The 14,304-nt window shown below is 30.2% G+C and overlaps 1 protein-coding gene across 1 annotated transcript in view; it reads left to right on the top strand.

Moving 5' to 3' along the window:
- LOC142324458 (thyroid transcription factor 1-like) overlaps window positions 1-14,304 on the top strand; it is a 123,894-nt gene that overhangs the window by 76,422 nt on the left and 33,168 nt on the right. Inside the window, exons 2-3 of the mRNA XM_075365287.1 lie at window positions 4,707-4,855; window positions 13,388-13,483. Coding sequence (XP_075221402.1) covers window positions 4,707-4,855; window positions 13,388-13,483 — 245 coding nt within the window. The remainder of the gene's footprint in view (window positions 1-4,706; window positions 4,856-13,387; window positions 13,484-14,304) is intronic.

Here is a 14,304-nt window from a genome sequence, read left to right as displayed (position 1 = left end):
TGATTTAAAATGTGAGATTTCATGATGCTTATATAATTTATAATCTTACTGCTTACGTCTTTTTCTGTAGTGATATTAACTCCCAACTTTTAATGAACTTCTAAATTAATTTTAAAAATAGGACAAAAAAGTGTTAATTAATTATGACAAATTTTACCAATAATAGACAAAATCGATAAACAGACATCGATATCTTTATATGGTATCGAATCCCATATTATATAATAATCATATATGTATAACTCCATATTGTACCATCGAGATTAATAAATATCGATTATTTAGATTTGGTAATAGCTTTCATTATTTTTTTTTTTTTAATAATATTATTATTGAATTATTTTATTTTAAAAAAATCACGGATGAATTAAATACATGTATAAAAGAATGATTTTCTTCTTTTTTTTTAAATTATCAACTGCTTGGAACTCGAAAGATGAATATCTTTAAAGAATAATCTAATGACGTTTTCTTGGAGCCGGGTACATCATTTTTATCTCCAAAAAAATTAGAGATAAATTAGGGATAACTAGGACGGGATTTTACGACTATTTCTTCATTGATATGATAGAAAAGTTTAAAAAGCTATCAAATATCCTAATTCGATCTGTTATATTTTACTTCCTTGTACGAAGCAAAGGAAGTATTATGATTGTGAAAAATTTCGGTTTTCAGATTTCTCTGGAAATATCCATTTTGACCATCCCTGAATTTATTTTGACTAGTTCCGGCGTGACATCTGTACGTACGTATGTATCTCGCATAACTCAAAAACGATTAGCCATAGGATGTTGAAATTTTGTATTTAGGATTGTTGTAACATCTAGTTGTGCACCTTCCCTTTTGATTACAATTGACTGGACTAAAAAAGTCTAAAAAAGCCCAAAATCCAAAGACTTTTGGATTTTAGACTTTTTCTTAACTGCAGTAATAAGCCCTCATTGACATATTTTCTACGATATATCGTTATATATTTATTTTCATTGGTTCCAGAGTTAGAGCCAAATAGAATTTTAAATAATGAAATATTTGGATCTTACAAGGGGAAGGCACATCGATTCAAATCAGATTTTATCTACTTTTTTTACCTTTTTTTTTTTAATTTAAATATATTGATTTATTAATAATTATTAACCTCTGATTGTAAAACCGTTTACAATAAATAATATTTAAAAACAAAAATTATTAATGAAGTTATTAATGAAATAAAATTTTATGTACTTTTCATTAAAAAAAAAAATATTTATATGTAATTTAATAGGCGTCAAGTCATGTGGTACCACATCAGATTTTTTTACTTTCCTGTCATCATAGCTTTAGATCTAAGCTACAAGAAGCAGCTTATGGTAACCAATCAAAAAATGAAGTATACATTTTTTTTGCATTTCTCGACGTTTCATGATTCAAAAACCCCAAAAAACAAAATTAGGGTAATGTTCGTACGTACTTATTTACGTATGTTGGCGTGTTTAAACTTAATTATTTTTGACTGAATAAACCGATTTTAATGAAATGTGGCAAACACTCGGATATAAGGGGTAAATTTGTTAGTAAAATTTTGTTTGCAATATCACCAGGGGGTGGGAAAGATAATTTTTTTAGGGTAAATATTCTCAGAATTTTGCAAATGTAATCCCAATTTATATGAAATTCGGTACATGAGTGCATGTTTATCTTACCATTTCTAAAAAAAAATTTTCCCCAAAATTTACCCTCTCCCAAAAATCGAAAGAAGATTTTTTTAAATTTATTTCATATTTTTTTAACCGATTTTTTTTTAATGTCTTCCTAGACATAGTAACATATAAATAGTGCAAGCAATCCAAAAAATACTTTGGAAGCAATATTAGGGGTGGAGAAGCCGATCAAAGTATAAAAATATCGATTTTTTGAATTTTTCGAAACTTGTATTAGTTTATTTAAACTTTTAATATTAATAAAAGTTTAATTCATATCCTTCTAATGATAAAATTTCATCATAATTTACCTTCACCCGCAAAAGAGAAATCTTAGGTAATTTTATATTGGTTGCACATTTTTTAGCGAAATCTTTTTTAGTTTCATCCATTTAACACAGAAAAAAAATTATTGGAAGGTGATTTTGAAGGTGGGGGAACAGAAAACAAAGAAAATGTCTATTTTTTTGAATTTAAGAAAATTTTTTACTTTATTTAAACCCATAATAATAACAACAATAATCTTACATCATAAATTACACCCCACCCCCAAAATATAAATCTCAGGTAAATTTTTACCACTAAAAATTAGATACCACTAACGATTATTTTTCCACTATATAAGAATAAATAACCAGCGCCAAGAAAGTATTATAACTTTGTTGACAGCTTTTTTCCTCTATTTAATTGGTTAATATATAATGTTTTTCCCTAGCGTAAATAGATACATGAATTTGTTGCTTTACTCTTTCTCTGCAGGCTATAGACTATGATGCATGTTAAGTTCCAAAGGTACAAGAGATATTAGTTAGAGTTTCTTCTTTTAAAATAACGGTATTTATAGCCCCATGTTTGTGGATAAGAAAGAATTAATACTTGTAGGCTTGAATATCATTTGCATTCTGGTCGGCTTAGCATTACCATGGGCAATAGTATATGTGATTCTATGAATATCAGCCTCAGGAAAAATGTTTCATTCTTCTCTTTCTTTCCGTAAGCTTAATATGGAATGTTTGATGTTTTTTGGAATGAGTAAATGTTGTTTTTGGAAATGATCTATGACTCATGTCTCCAAAGTATAATATGATTACATAAATATTTTATTTACCTGAAGGTTCTTAAAATTAACTATGGATAACATTTAATTATGCGTAAAATAAAAAAAAGTAAAATATCATTACGATTAGATTCTATCGATATGAATAATGAAACCAAGTAGCTAATTAAAACGGCATGTAATTCATTCCTATATGACAAAGACAAGATTTTCCTTAATTTTGAAACTAAAATCATCAAAAACAATTCGTAAGAGTTTAATAAAATTTCAATATTCTAGTATGTAAAATTACCAGTATATGAAACTGCTAAAAATAAAATCTAGTTTAAAGCGCTTCGTTACAGGCAACCGTTTTTTAAATTTCATTATTGCAAAGAAAATCCATTAAGTAAGAAAAATAAATAGTGTAAAAGAATTACTAATGAATGGGTACATATGCATAAAACACCAATGTACATTATCAAGGAGGGCTCCGTTTAAACCGAAATTTTTTTAATAGATTTATCATTTTTTGGTAAAAAATTTCAATTTTTGGAAATGTCAAAATAATAAAGCACCGGTAATGTATCGTAAAAATATCTAAATAAATATAATAATAATTTAATAGACTTTCACGTAATATGTTTTACATAGAAAAAAGCGGACAATCTAAATCTATAAATAAAATTGCATTTATTTAAATTTTTTTCTTTAACAAAGATCTAACCGTTATTTCATAGATTCATAGCTAGACTATTACTTGACAAAAATTATGCCTTATACAATACATCTATAAATAACTTAATTTTTTTTTTCTTTAACCTCCGAGTACACCGTTAGGTATTGCTTCAGATGAGATAAATGATTTGTAGCATATGTGAAAATGCCATGCCTGACCGGGATTCGAACCCGGGACCTCCGGATGAAAGGCCGAAACGCTACCACTCGTGCCACGGAGGCCGGAAAATAACTTGAATTAATTTAGATCAACTACCCCTATTTTAATTTGGATAAACATAATTAATCGTAATAACTTTTCAGATAATACTTCAGAGGATGAATGAGGAACATGTATGAGTATAAATGAAGTGTACTCTTGTACAGTCTCAATTCGACCGTTCCTGAGACGTGTGGTTAATTGAAACCCAACCACCAAAGAACAGCGGTATCCATGACCTAGTATTCAAATCCGTGTAAAAATAACTGACTTTACTAGGACTTGAACGCTGGAACTCTCAACTTCCAAATCAGTTGATTTGGGAAGACGCGTTCTCACCACTAGACCAACCCGGTGGGTAAATTTTCTAAACCTAGATTTATAAAGTGCAACCCACAGATGTACGAGTAATTATTTAAAAAAATCCTAAATTTACTTAAATGTAACAAAAAAATTATATACATTTTTTACATACATACATATATATATATATATATATATATACGAAACATGTCTGTTTCAATCAGAATAAATTACTAGTAAATAGGGAATGAAATATGAGATCCGGGGTAGGAGTCTAGATCGACCCAGAATCTTTAAAGCTCTTCCAAGTATGTGATCATAAAATAATTTATAATTTATTATTATTATTTTTATTTATTACTAATATTATTATTTTTCGTTTATCGTTTTCGATAAACGAAATCAAAAACTAAGTTGTATCTGTATCCGTTTTAATCTGGATGAATAAAACAAAATTTGGAAAAATCGTTTTGGTATGTAATTATAAATAGGTTAGATAACTGTAAAAATTATACACAAGAAATTTTCATAATAATAAACCTTAAAACGTTAAGATACAATATTTTAAAATGTTTGTAGAATGTATCACAACTTTCTTTTCTGTCATGTTTTAATTAAAGCAAATTTTCATCATTGCACGATTCATGACAAGAACGAGAAAGCACAACCCGTATAGCTGATATAAACATTTATATAATTTTTATAATATAACCGATGATTAAAATTAAAATGTAAATAATTTTTTATTTTTCAGTATCAAGACTTATGGGAAGTTCAGCGACGGCTTCGATGAATATGGGTAATATGTCAGCACTATCAACGTGTAGTGTAGCGGATTCAAAACCTATGCAATTTCCTTTAACACAAAGAAGAAAAAGAAGAGTATTATTTACACAAGCTCAGGTCAGTTAAATTTTTTTTTTTTTTTTGGCTTGATGGTATCGCCACAAAGCTTGAAGTTCGTGTATGGTATATGAAAATGGAATTTTGTAGCGTATGGAAGACGCCATCTCCGGATGAAAGACCGAGACGCTACGCCTCCCTACGGAGATCATCAAATCATAAAAATTAAGCAATTATAATTATTATTAGTTTTATTAAAATTAAATTAAGTTAAAAAAAAAAACCAAAGTTAAGGTACAAACCCAAAAATAAGTCCAATCTCGTAAAATACAATCTTTCGTAAAGAGAATAATCTTAAGAGTTAATTAGTTGGGTTAATATAATTAACCTTAACTTCAATATCACATATTTTTAAGCCATCATTAACTTTTTAAGTTACTGTACACTCTTATTATTTCTAACAATACAATGAATAATGTAGGCTAATTATACTTATACAGTATATTTTAGGCTATATGAAACAACAAGAAATATCCTATTACGCGAAATTTTTCCCCCAAAATATGCCGATCTATTAATAGTATTATTCCGAATCCCGTTTGTTGGGAAATCTGGATAATTCGAAGTTGTTTAAAAAAGGAGAATTCATGATAAATGAAAAAGCTATCAATAAAATTAAATAAACAAACGATCTTGAAATGCGTAACAGTTACACAGCAAGAAAACATTTATTATTTATTTATAAAACAATAACGGTAAATAATATTATTTTTAATGAATTTATCTTTTTTTAAATATATTTTTATGTTAACAACAATATCTCAAAAGTTAGTTTGTTTTTTATTTATGCTGTCTCAAGGTTTTTTTTTAACTGTTGCTTATATATGTCACTACGTAGAATCTTACATTTAGTATTCATACAAAATACAATATATTTTTATAGAACATTATATCGCTACTTTAATAAACATTTCCGTCCGGGTTGGAATAAATAATAATACATCAGTGTTTTAAAATATTTTTCACAAATCTCAATCTTTATTAGTAGGATCAAATACAGTTTCATAAATTTAGGATTAATGGAGTTCTAATAGAATAAAACAATTTTTATTAAAAATGTATTTACATTATATATTTCATTCAATTTTTTATTGTAAGTTTTATTTTAAAAATGTTTTTAGAAATCTACTGTATTTTCATCGTACATGTTTTTTTTATTTATACAATTTATTATAGTTTAAAGATTGATCATTCAAAACAAATTATTTTACAATAGGCGTTTTGGGATAGTTAAACCAAAAACGTCTGAGATATTACTGTTTCATTGAGATGATTGTTCATTAGTTAAGAAAATTCCGCGAGATATCCCTTTGGATGTAATTATTTTTTTGTTTCATGGTATCTCAATTAGTAGATAATTTCATATTCGATATTCTTACTTTCTCACAATCTTGGTCAATCCTCTACTGTGGTGGACCTCCTTGGATTCTAAGGCGCTGTTTTGATCCGTGTTAAACCTCTATCTAGAATTCTTACATACTTAGTATTTGTACGTTTTGATTTTATACGTATTTGTACGCTTAGGACCTATTTTGGTTTCCAATTAGATGGTTGTAAATCAGCCCCAATCGACGGTTAAAGTGTTTTTGGGTAAAACAAAGCTTATTTGAACAAATAAGTAAACGGTCAATTAGTTTTTCAGATCTGCAAAGGTTTCGGGATCGAATCAAATTCAGAGTTTAGGTGGTGAATAAAAAAATTGTATTATAATAATAATTAAATTTGGAGGCAAAGATGAGACGTAAGTAAAAATTGCTTTCTCTGTTAGAGATATACTCTACCGGACAATGATTACTGATGCAATAGCAGATCAAAAGTGTATATGGCAGTTCCCCTTCAGCGTACTGCCTAACGACTGCTAATCAAAATCAGTACTACAGGGGATTCATGTACATTTTTATTTAAACTACGGATGAAAATCCTGCAGTTATAAAATATTTGATCGTCATAAATAATATGAAACACAGCTGACAACGGCGCCAGTATTAAATATCAATTATAACAGACTATTTTGAAGTCTACCTCATACAAAAGTAAGGACAATGAATAAAGATTTGAGAAGACATAAAATAAAAGATGTTACGCTATACGTATTTGATTCTGTCCATCAACCAGACCCCGTTTGCTTTCTTTAACTTCAACTAACTCATCGTTTAATTTAATAATATTAGCATCTCTTTATCCACCCACAAAGTTTAGTATTCACTGTGCTTTCTTTCTTCAAGTCTATAACGGACTGCATATAAATTACCTCTTCTTCAAGAAACCTGGCGCCGTTCATCAACCGGTTGTTCTTCAAATTAATTTCATTCTTTATTCCTTTTATTTACTGAGTCTTTTTTTTTTTTTATACAAGTTTTCTCAGATAAAAAAACAGACTTCCTTTAATATTTTTTCTCATTACAATTTAGCATCTGAGCATATACAATTCCATAGAAAACTTTAAGTAATTAATGCTTCTGTTTGTCGATAATGCATTGCGTCTGCACCGTAATCGTACTATTGCTATAAATTTTTTTTTTACTAATGATTTCGTGCAATTACGTACCAAAAGCATTTGCACCGTTTTCTTTCTGTTTTTACATGTCACCCTCTTATGTAACTAATACGTAATTTTAATTCAAGGTAGATTAAGAATTTTAATTCTGTAAGCAAGATTTAGAATTTGTTCCGAAAAAAAAAGTTATTTATTGTTCATAAATATTATAAAATTTTTATATATTTACAAAAAAGGTCTTATTTTTTGAATTTTTTTTTTTTATAAACTAGGAATATAGCTTAAAGGACTAGCTACAATTTTTAGTTTTTTAAATGTTAAAATTAAATTCGACTGTTTTAATTTTGTTTTGCTCGATGAATTAATTCACCGTAGAATCCCGAACCTTACACGTGGGAATATGGGAGTGGAAATTTTTAGCTTACGAAAGATACCATGTCTAACCGGATTTTGAATCCTGGACCTTCATATATTGATTTGCTTGGAATTTCTTCCGCTTCCAACCGTCGCCCTAAAGCATAAGACCGAATGTCTGTGCCACAAACGGCTACTGTGCCTCAAAACAGTTTAGCGACTAGTGTCCTAACTAGCTCCTAGAGCTAACCTAAAAGCGTGAGCGGAAAAAGCGTGGTACCGTACACCATTAGCATACGTGTTCTATCGCCCATTTGTCATATATCACTAAAATGGGTAGGCGCACCCCTTCAACTACTAAAACATATATGACTATCAATAATTAAATCTATCTCGTCAAAAACAGCAATTCGCTGCCACGCCTAGGCCGCTGAATGCCAGCAAGTACCTGTCCACATTAAAGCGCTTGGAGCCTTAATCTGGCTGGTAGCCAGTCATATCTCTCGGTTAGCTTCCTACAGGAGCGCGGTAGGAGTCTTTTCCCTTAGGCAAACTACTGATGTCGGTTGAACGAAGCAACCGCATCAAGGAACTCCCACACGGTCCGACAATTCGGCTCTCGCCACATTGACTCGCCGCTTGTGAGTGACCAATTTTCCCCTTGACCTCTAAGTTCCAGGGTGGCCTGAGTTCTGGCTCCCCCAAGAGCCGGGCGGTCGAACATCATGTGCTCGTTCGACTGGACCTCCCCGCAGACGCACAACTTACCAGCTGCCAGGGGGAACCGAAACAAATACTGGTTTAAATTTACATGGTTGGAGAGCACTCGGGCTCCCGTTGCCCTTACAAACGAAGGAGAGGCATACCATCCCCCCTGTATAAATCTATACAAGGACCTTCAGGTAGGACCAGGATTTAAAGCTGTTTAATACCTCTTAAACTTGACTTACAGTAATGAATAATAAATAGAATAAGAAAATAACTCTTACATTTTTTCCCTACAGTCTTCAATGTGATCATCCTTCGTCACGCGAAACACATCCAATCCATAGGAGAGTTCGTTCCATACTTAAACCAGCATATCTAGAGTAATGGAAACGTCAGCTGCTCTGTGCCAGCTAGATCAGTTGGTACTGGAAGTACGTACACAAGATCTTTTATAAAACCCCAAAGAAAAATATATGGGGTAGGATCGGTTGACCTATGAGGTCACCACAAACAAGCTGTGTCATCGAGTTCGTGCCGATCGATAGCGGGAAACATCGTTCAACCTTTACCGTTCAGAGTTTTGCCAATGAGGCACACTGTTTTGTTGTCAAAATTATACTCTATTCCATCTTGCAGTCAGAAAAGTGTCGTGTACCCAGATGAGCAACTCCTGTTACGTTCGGTTTAACAAAAAAGAACGGGTTGAAAAACTTGCAGTCGGAAAAACGCACAGAAAACATTTAATTTTGGAGAATCCCTTTCGCATTTTAAGAATTCATAGAAATTTTGTGACTCGCAGATACAGATATTATGCGTGTTAATTTTTTCACTAAGTTTAAACGTCGACTCATCACTAAACACAATACGATGAAGAAAATCATTTTTATGCTGGAAAATTTCGATCGCGAAGTCGGCACGCACAGCGTAGTTGGTTAGCTTCAAAGCCTATTAAAGCTGTAAACATTACAGATGCATAAGTAAGTATTTCCTTAAAACATTTCACGCTCCATCACCGGCACTGGTTCGCGGCCGGCCGTCCTAACAGATTTTTAAGATTACGATAGAAAGATCTGACACATTCAACACTTTTCCCTCAGGACATCCCGAACTCTTCCCTTTATACAAACATCCAGACGTTTCAAACTGATTAATTATGTCATCGACAATGTTATTGTAGGATCACAATTAAATTTTCTACAGAACGTGCGTTGAACTGTAATTACAGATTCACATTTATAAATCTGCAAAACACAGAAGGCTTCCTGTTCAGGAGCCGCCATCTTTGCCAGTCACACATCAAGCAGGAAGATATGGAATCAATCTACGACCATACGCGCAACTACAACTGTCCTTTTTGTATTTTGTTTCTAGCTTTAAATAAACTGTTTACACTTCATCCATGAGATATTATAACAAATTAAAATTCCGATTTTTTTTCTACATCCTACATTCCTGAATTCCATTAAGTCCTAACATACGTTGAGTGGTTGTTAAACATATCTATTTTTTAAAAAAATATAATTTCTTAAAAAAATATAAGATTCTTTAATAACATTAAAAGGAACAAACTAACTATATTATTTAATTATTTTTTTCCAATTTTAACTTTTTTAAGTTGGCGGCAGATTAAGTTTTAACAAGTTATTAATTTAATTTAGTTTATTTTACCGTTTTCAACAGATGAAATTTAAGAACTGATATTTTATAGAGTTTTTTAAATCGACTTTATTTTTATATTTGCATAATTCTCAATGATATCTTTTTGTTTGTTTGTTAACAATTTATCTAAAAAAAGAAAAACTTATCAAACGATTAATACAGTTAAAAAAGAGTTTTATACAATACTTTTTAATAACAAAAATGATGTACACTTCCTTCTGAATTGATTTGTTATTTGATTAGGGGTTATGTTATGTACGACTATTTTATACAATTTGAACACAACGTTCATTTTTCTTTTGAATTTGATGGAAGAGAGTTTTTTACCCGTCTTTCTCTACCGTTCTATACTAATGATGCCACACCAGCGTCACATCACTGCCATCGCAATATATTTCTCTCATCCCCCCTATTATTTATTCCCTTATGCCTGTATAGTAGTCGCTATGTGTTGCGTGATTAGACAAATAGAACTCCGCTCGGATTGGTTGATTGCCCGTTGTTGACAGTTGGAAGGCGGGGGTGAGTTCGAGTTGAGTTGAGTTGTGAATTATTTATTCATTCACTTACTATATCAGCCCCCTTTTGGTCACCCCTAACTCCTGCTGTGTTATATGAATCGTTCACCCCAACCCTACCGTTTGCCCTCAGGATCAATTTTAAACGGCCTCTTTATTCATTATGCTTAGGCTAACTCATATGAAATAACAGCTTTTCACGATAGATTATTAATTAATTAATGTTTTCAATTAATTAATTGGTCAGTAAAGTATTAAATTACGCACTAGTTCCCGTTTATTTAACGATATATTTTTATTTTTAAATCGGTATGTACTTCATTAATTTTTTTTTTAATATTGAGTCTTTAACGTTGTAGTTACGTTCTGGAAAATAACGATGTCAATCAAACCAGATTCTCCAATTAGAATACACGTAATTTTGGTCGATTAGGTTCTACTATACGCTCCGTTACTATACAAATTGCTTTATGAAGTTAGAATAACTTCACAATTTAATTTGAATCTACGAAGCTTTCTTGATGAGACATTTTAAGGTTAAGTGATTCACGCAAGAAACAATAATCGCGGGAAATTTAATGTTGCCATGAATAACGTAACGGAAAAGTAAAACTTTAATTAATTAAGTATTACCATTAATTTGTTCACGACATTACAACGAAAAGACATAAAACGAGGAGAAATTAAATAAGAATCTGCTTTACAGCCCAGAAGGTATTTACTTATTCTATTTGTTCTAGTTGGGAAGCACAGACATATGTCCAAATAGTTCCTAAAAATTAGTATCCAATTTTGTTAAATGCCAAGCCTGACAGGAGTATATTAGGCTATGTTTGTTTAAATATTATGATGTATTTTTTTAATATGATTTACATTTTTCCCTAGCCAAGTTGAAACAGTTGTATAATGCATTAGTTCACAATAGGAAAGGGTTAGAACAGAATTATTGATTTATATTATCTGTCCCAACCTTTCTTCACGCTATAACCGCACGAAAAGTATCTGGAGTACAACAGGCCCATTCCAAGTTAATTTCTTTAAGTGTTATGATGTGTAATAAAATGTTGTAGTGGACAGAGGAAAGGTTTCACTTGCAAGATTGAATATATTTCGATAGTCTTGAAATGTTCATATCCAATCGATTGTTTGATTATCGTCAAACTATTATTTAACTAACTGAAGAAGGCAACGAGTAAGTAATTAACTCCCCATTTTTTGTAATAAGCCTGGCATAGGATACTTTTTATTCATGAGAATGGTTATGCAATTTTCGGGTAAACTGGCATAAAATAAGTCGTTAAAAATCTAATTCGCAAAAAAAGTTAAAAATTAGATATGAAAAACATAGTTTTGGTTCTTACCAATGTAAATGTCGAAATGAATGTGCATCTTTCATAACATTGTCATGTAGACAGCCGCCAGTGGCTGTGTACCATATTCTTGCGGTTTGCTATAATACAAAATCAAACGTTCCGGTACTAGAAAATTTACGAGTGCACCCCTGCTACTATAAAACAGCTATGTAAGCAACCCAAAATAAAAAATTGTGATCAAACTTCCCATAAAAAAATTTTGTTTTTTCAGAAAACTTTAAAGTATTTTGGTTTTTTAATCAAGACGAAAATTTCTTCAAATCTACATAGTTTCGGCGTAATATAATATTTATTAAAACGCAGATTAAAAATATATTTATTTATTTCGAAATAAAATTAACGCAATCTTAGAAAATAAAATAGACAGAAATGTTCCCTTTATCTCAGTTTTTCAGGCAGTTTGTAGAATTTTGTGAAAAAAGTTATTTAATTATTCGGCGATCTCCGGGACGGAATAGTAGCAACTTAGCTTTTCATCCGGAAGGTCTCATGTCATAACTCGATCAGGCATGACTTATGTGGTCGAATTTAATCGTTAAAAATTTAATTATATATTTTTATTTAAGATTTAACGTGAAATAGAATCAGATATGCGATAAAATCAAGTTTTAGAAAATTAGTTTTATTTGACAATAATTTACAAGATTTCTACTCCCTTAATTGTTGTGTCATACTGATAAAAAAACTTTTAGTTGTGGTACATATGATCAGATGGGATTTTTATTTTGGTAGATTTATCTATTTTAGAATCACTTTTATTAAATTAAGTACAAACATACAAATTAAAATTTAATTTGTACGATACATTTAATTTGTGTTTTATTATACATTTTTATATTAATATTTTATTATAAATTTTACAGTTTTAGTGTTTTGTTTAAAATATTTATGCAAATTTTTTTTTCAAGTTTTATGATTATTTATTATTATGAAAAAATATTTTTAATTGGAAAAATAAAATTAAAAGCAGCAGAAAATTATTTTAATTTTAAAGTACATGTTCAAAAACAAATTCAATTAAAATTATTTAATTATTAAAGTTCCAATTAATTTAAATTAGAGGAAAATTGTTTGTTATTTAAAACATAATATAATGAGAAAAATAAAATTTCTACAGTACAATAAAAGCTTTTTTGTCACATGATCCCTTCTCATCAACCCGCTACCTGTATCAACAATCGTAATATCCGAATGTTCCTTGCTGTTGTTCCTCGCTTGTTGAAGAACGACAAATTGTTTGAATGGGTTCCATAGCGTTTTTACCGCATTCACTTCTGTACAAACTTCCAATTTAATTCTATGAGTATAAAGAAGACTTTGTAAGAACCAATAGGAAAAAGTAAAAATATATCCATTGTAATTTATATATTGCGATACAATAATATATTACATTTAATAAAATCTGCTTTTGTTTTATAAACAGGTTTATGAATTGGAGCGAAGGTTCAAACAGCAAAAGTACCTGTCAGCCCCTGAAAGGGAACACTTAGCAAGTCTTATACACTTAACGCCCACTCAGGTCAGTAATTTATTTTCACATTATATATTGTATTTATTTCTTATTTGGCACTGTTCATAAAACTTTTATAAATACGCATTTTTTAGCGTATAATAATTTTTCTATTGTATATTACATTAATATAATCTTTAAGGATATTTGTTTATTAATTATATTAAATTCATTACTCTAGGCCGTTATGCCGCACCATTCTTAAAGACTAATAAACATTTACTAGAATAAGTAAGCGATTGATAATCAATCATTTTTTAGGTTCTCAACTTTTTGTGTATTAAAGAAAAAAAGTAATGTAAAAATATTTTAATCTATATAAATAAAAACGTATAATCTTTGTTCAAAATCTTAAATTTCCGAAAGTTCTTTACAGATTGCTTTGAAATTTTGACACAACGTTACATTCGAATACGCGTGTGTTTTTATATACATACTATTTATATACCTAAAATATCACATCTGTGACAGGTTAAAACATGTTTTTTTTTAAAAAACAGCTCTATCTGTTGGACGTAAAAGCAACACACTCTATAGTAAATATTTTACGATTCCATTTCAATATTTCCGATATGTGTGTCCGCTATAGACTAAAAAACTACTGGAACGATTTACGCGCGGGGAAAAAGGGAGAAAGGAAAAATCGGAAAATGTAAAAAACGAAAAAGGTAAAAGGGAAGAAGGGGAAAATGGAAAAAAAATAAATCGGGGAAAAGGAAATGGAAAGGGGAAAGGATAAAAAATAAAAGGGAAAGGCGAAGAGCAATGGTGAAAGGGAAACGAAGGAAAGAGAGATGGGGGAAGTAAATGGAAATGATACGAAAAAGGAA

This window comes from Lycorma delicatula, chromosome 5, assembly GCF_047948215.1.
Source record: "Lycorma delicatula isolate Av1 chromosome 5, ASM4794821v1, whole genome shotgun sequence".
Lineage (NCBI taxonomy): Eukaryota > Metazoa > Arthropoda > Insecta > Hemiptera > Fulgoridae > Lycorma > Lycorma delicatula.
This window is presented reverse-complemented; position numbering and strand designations above follow the sequence as displayed.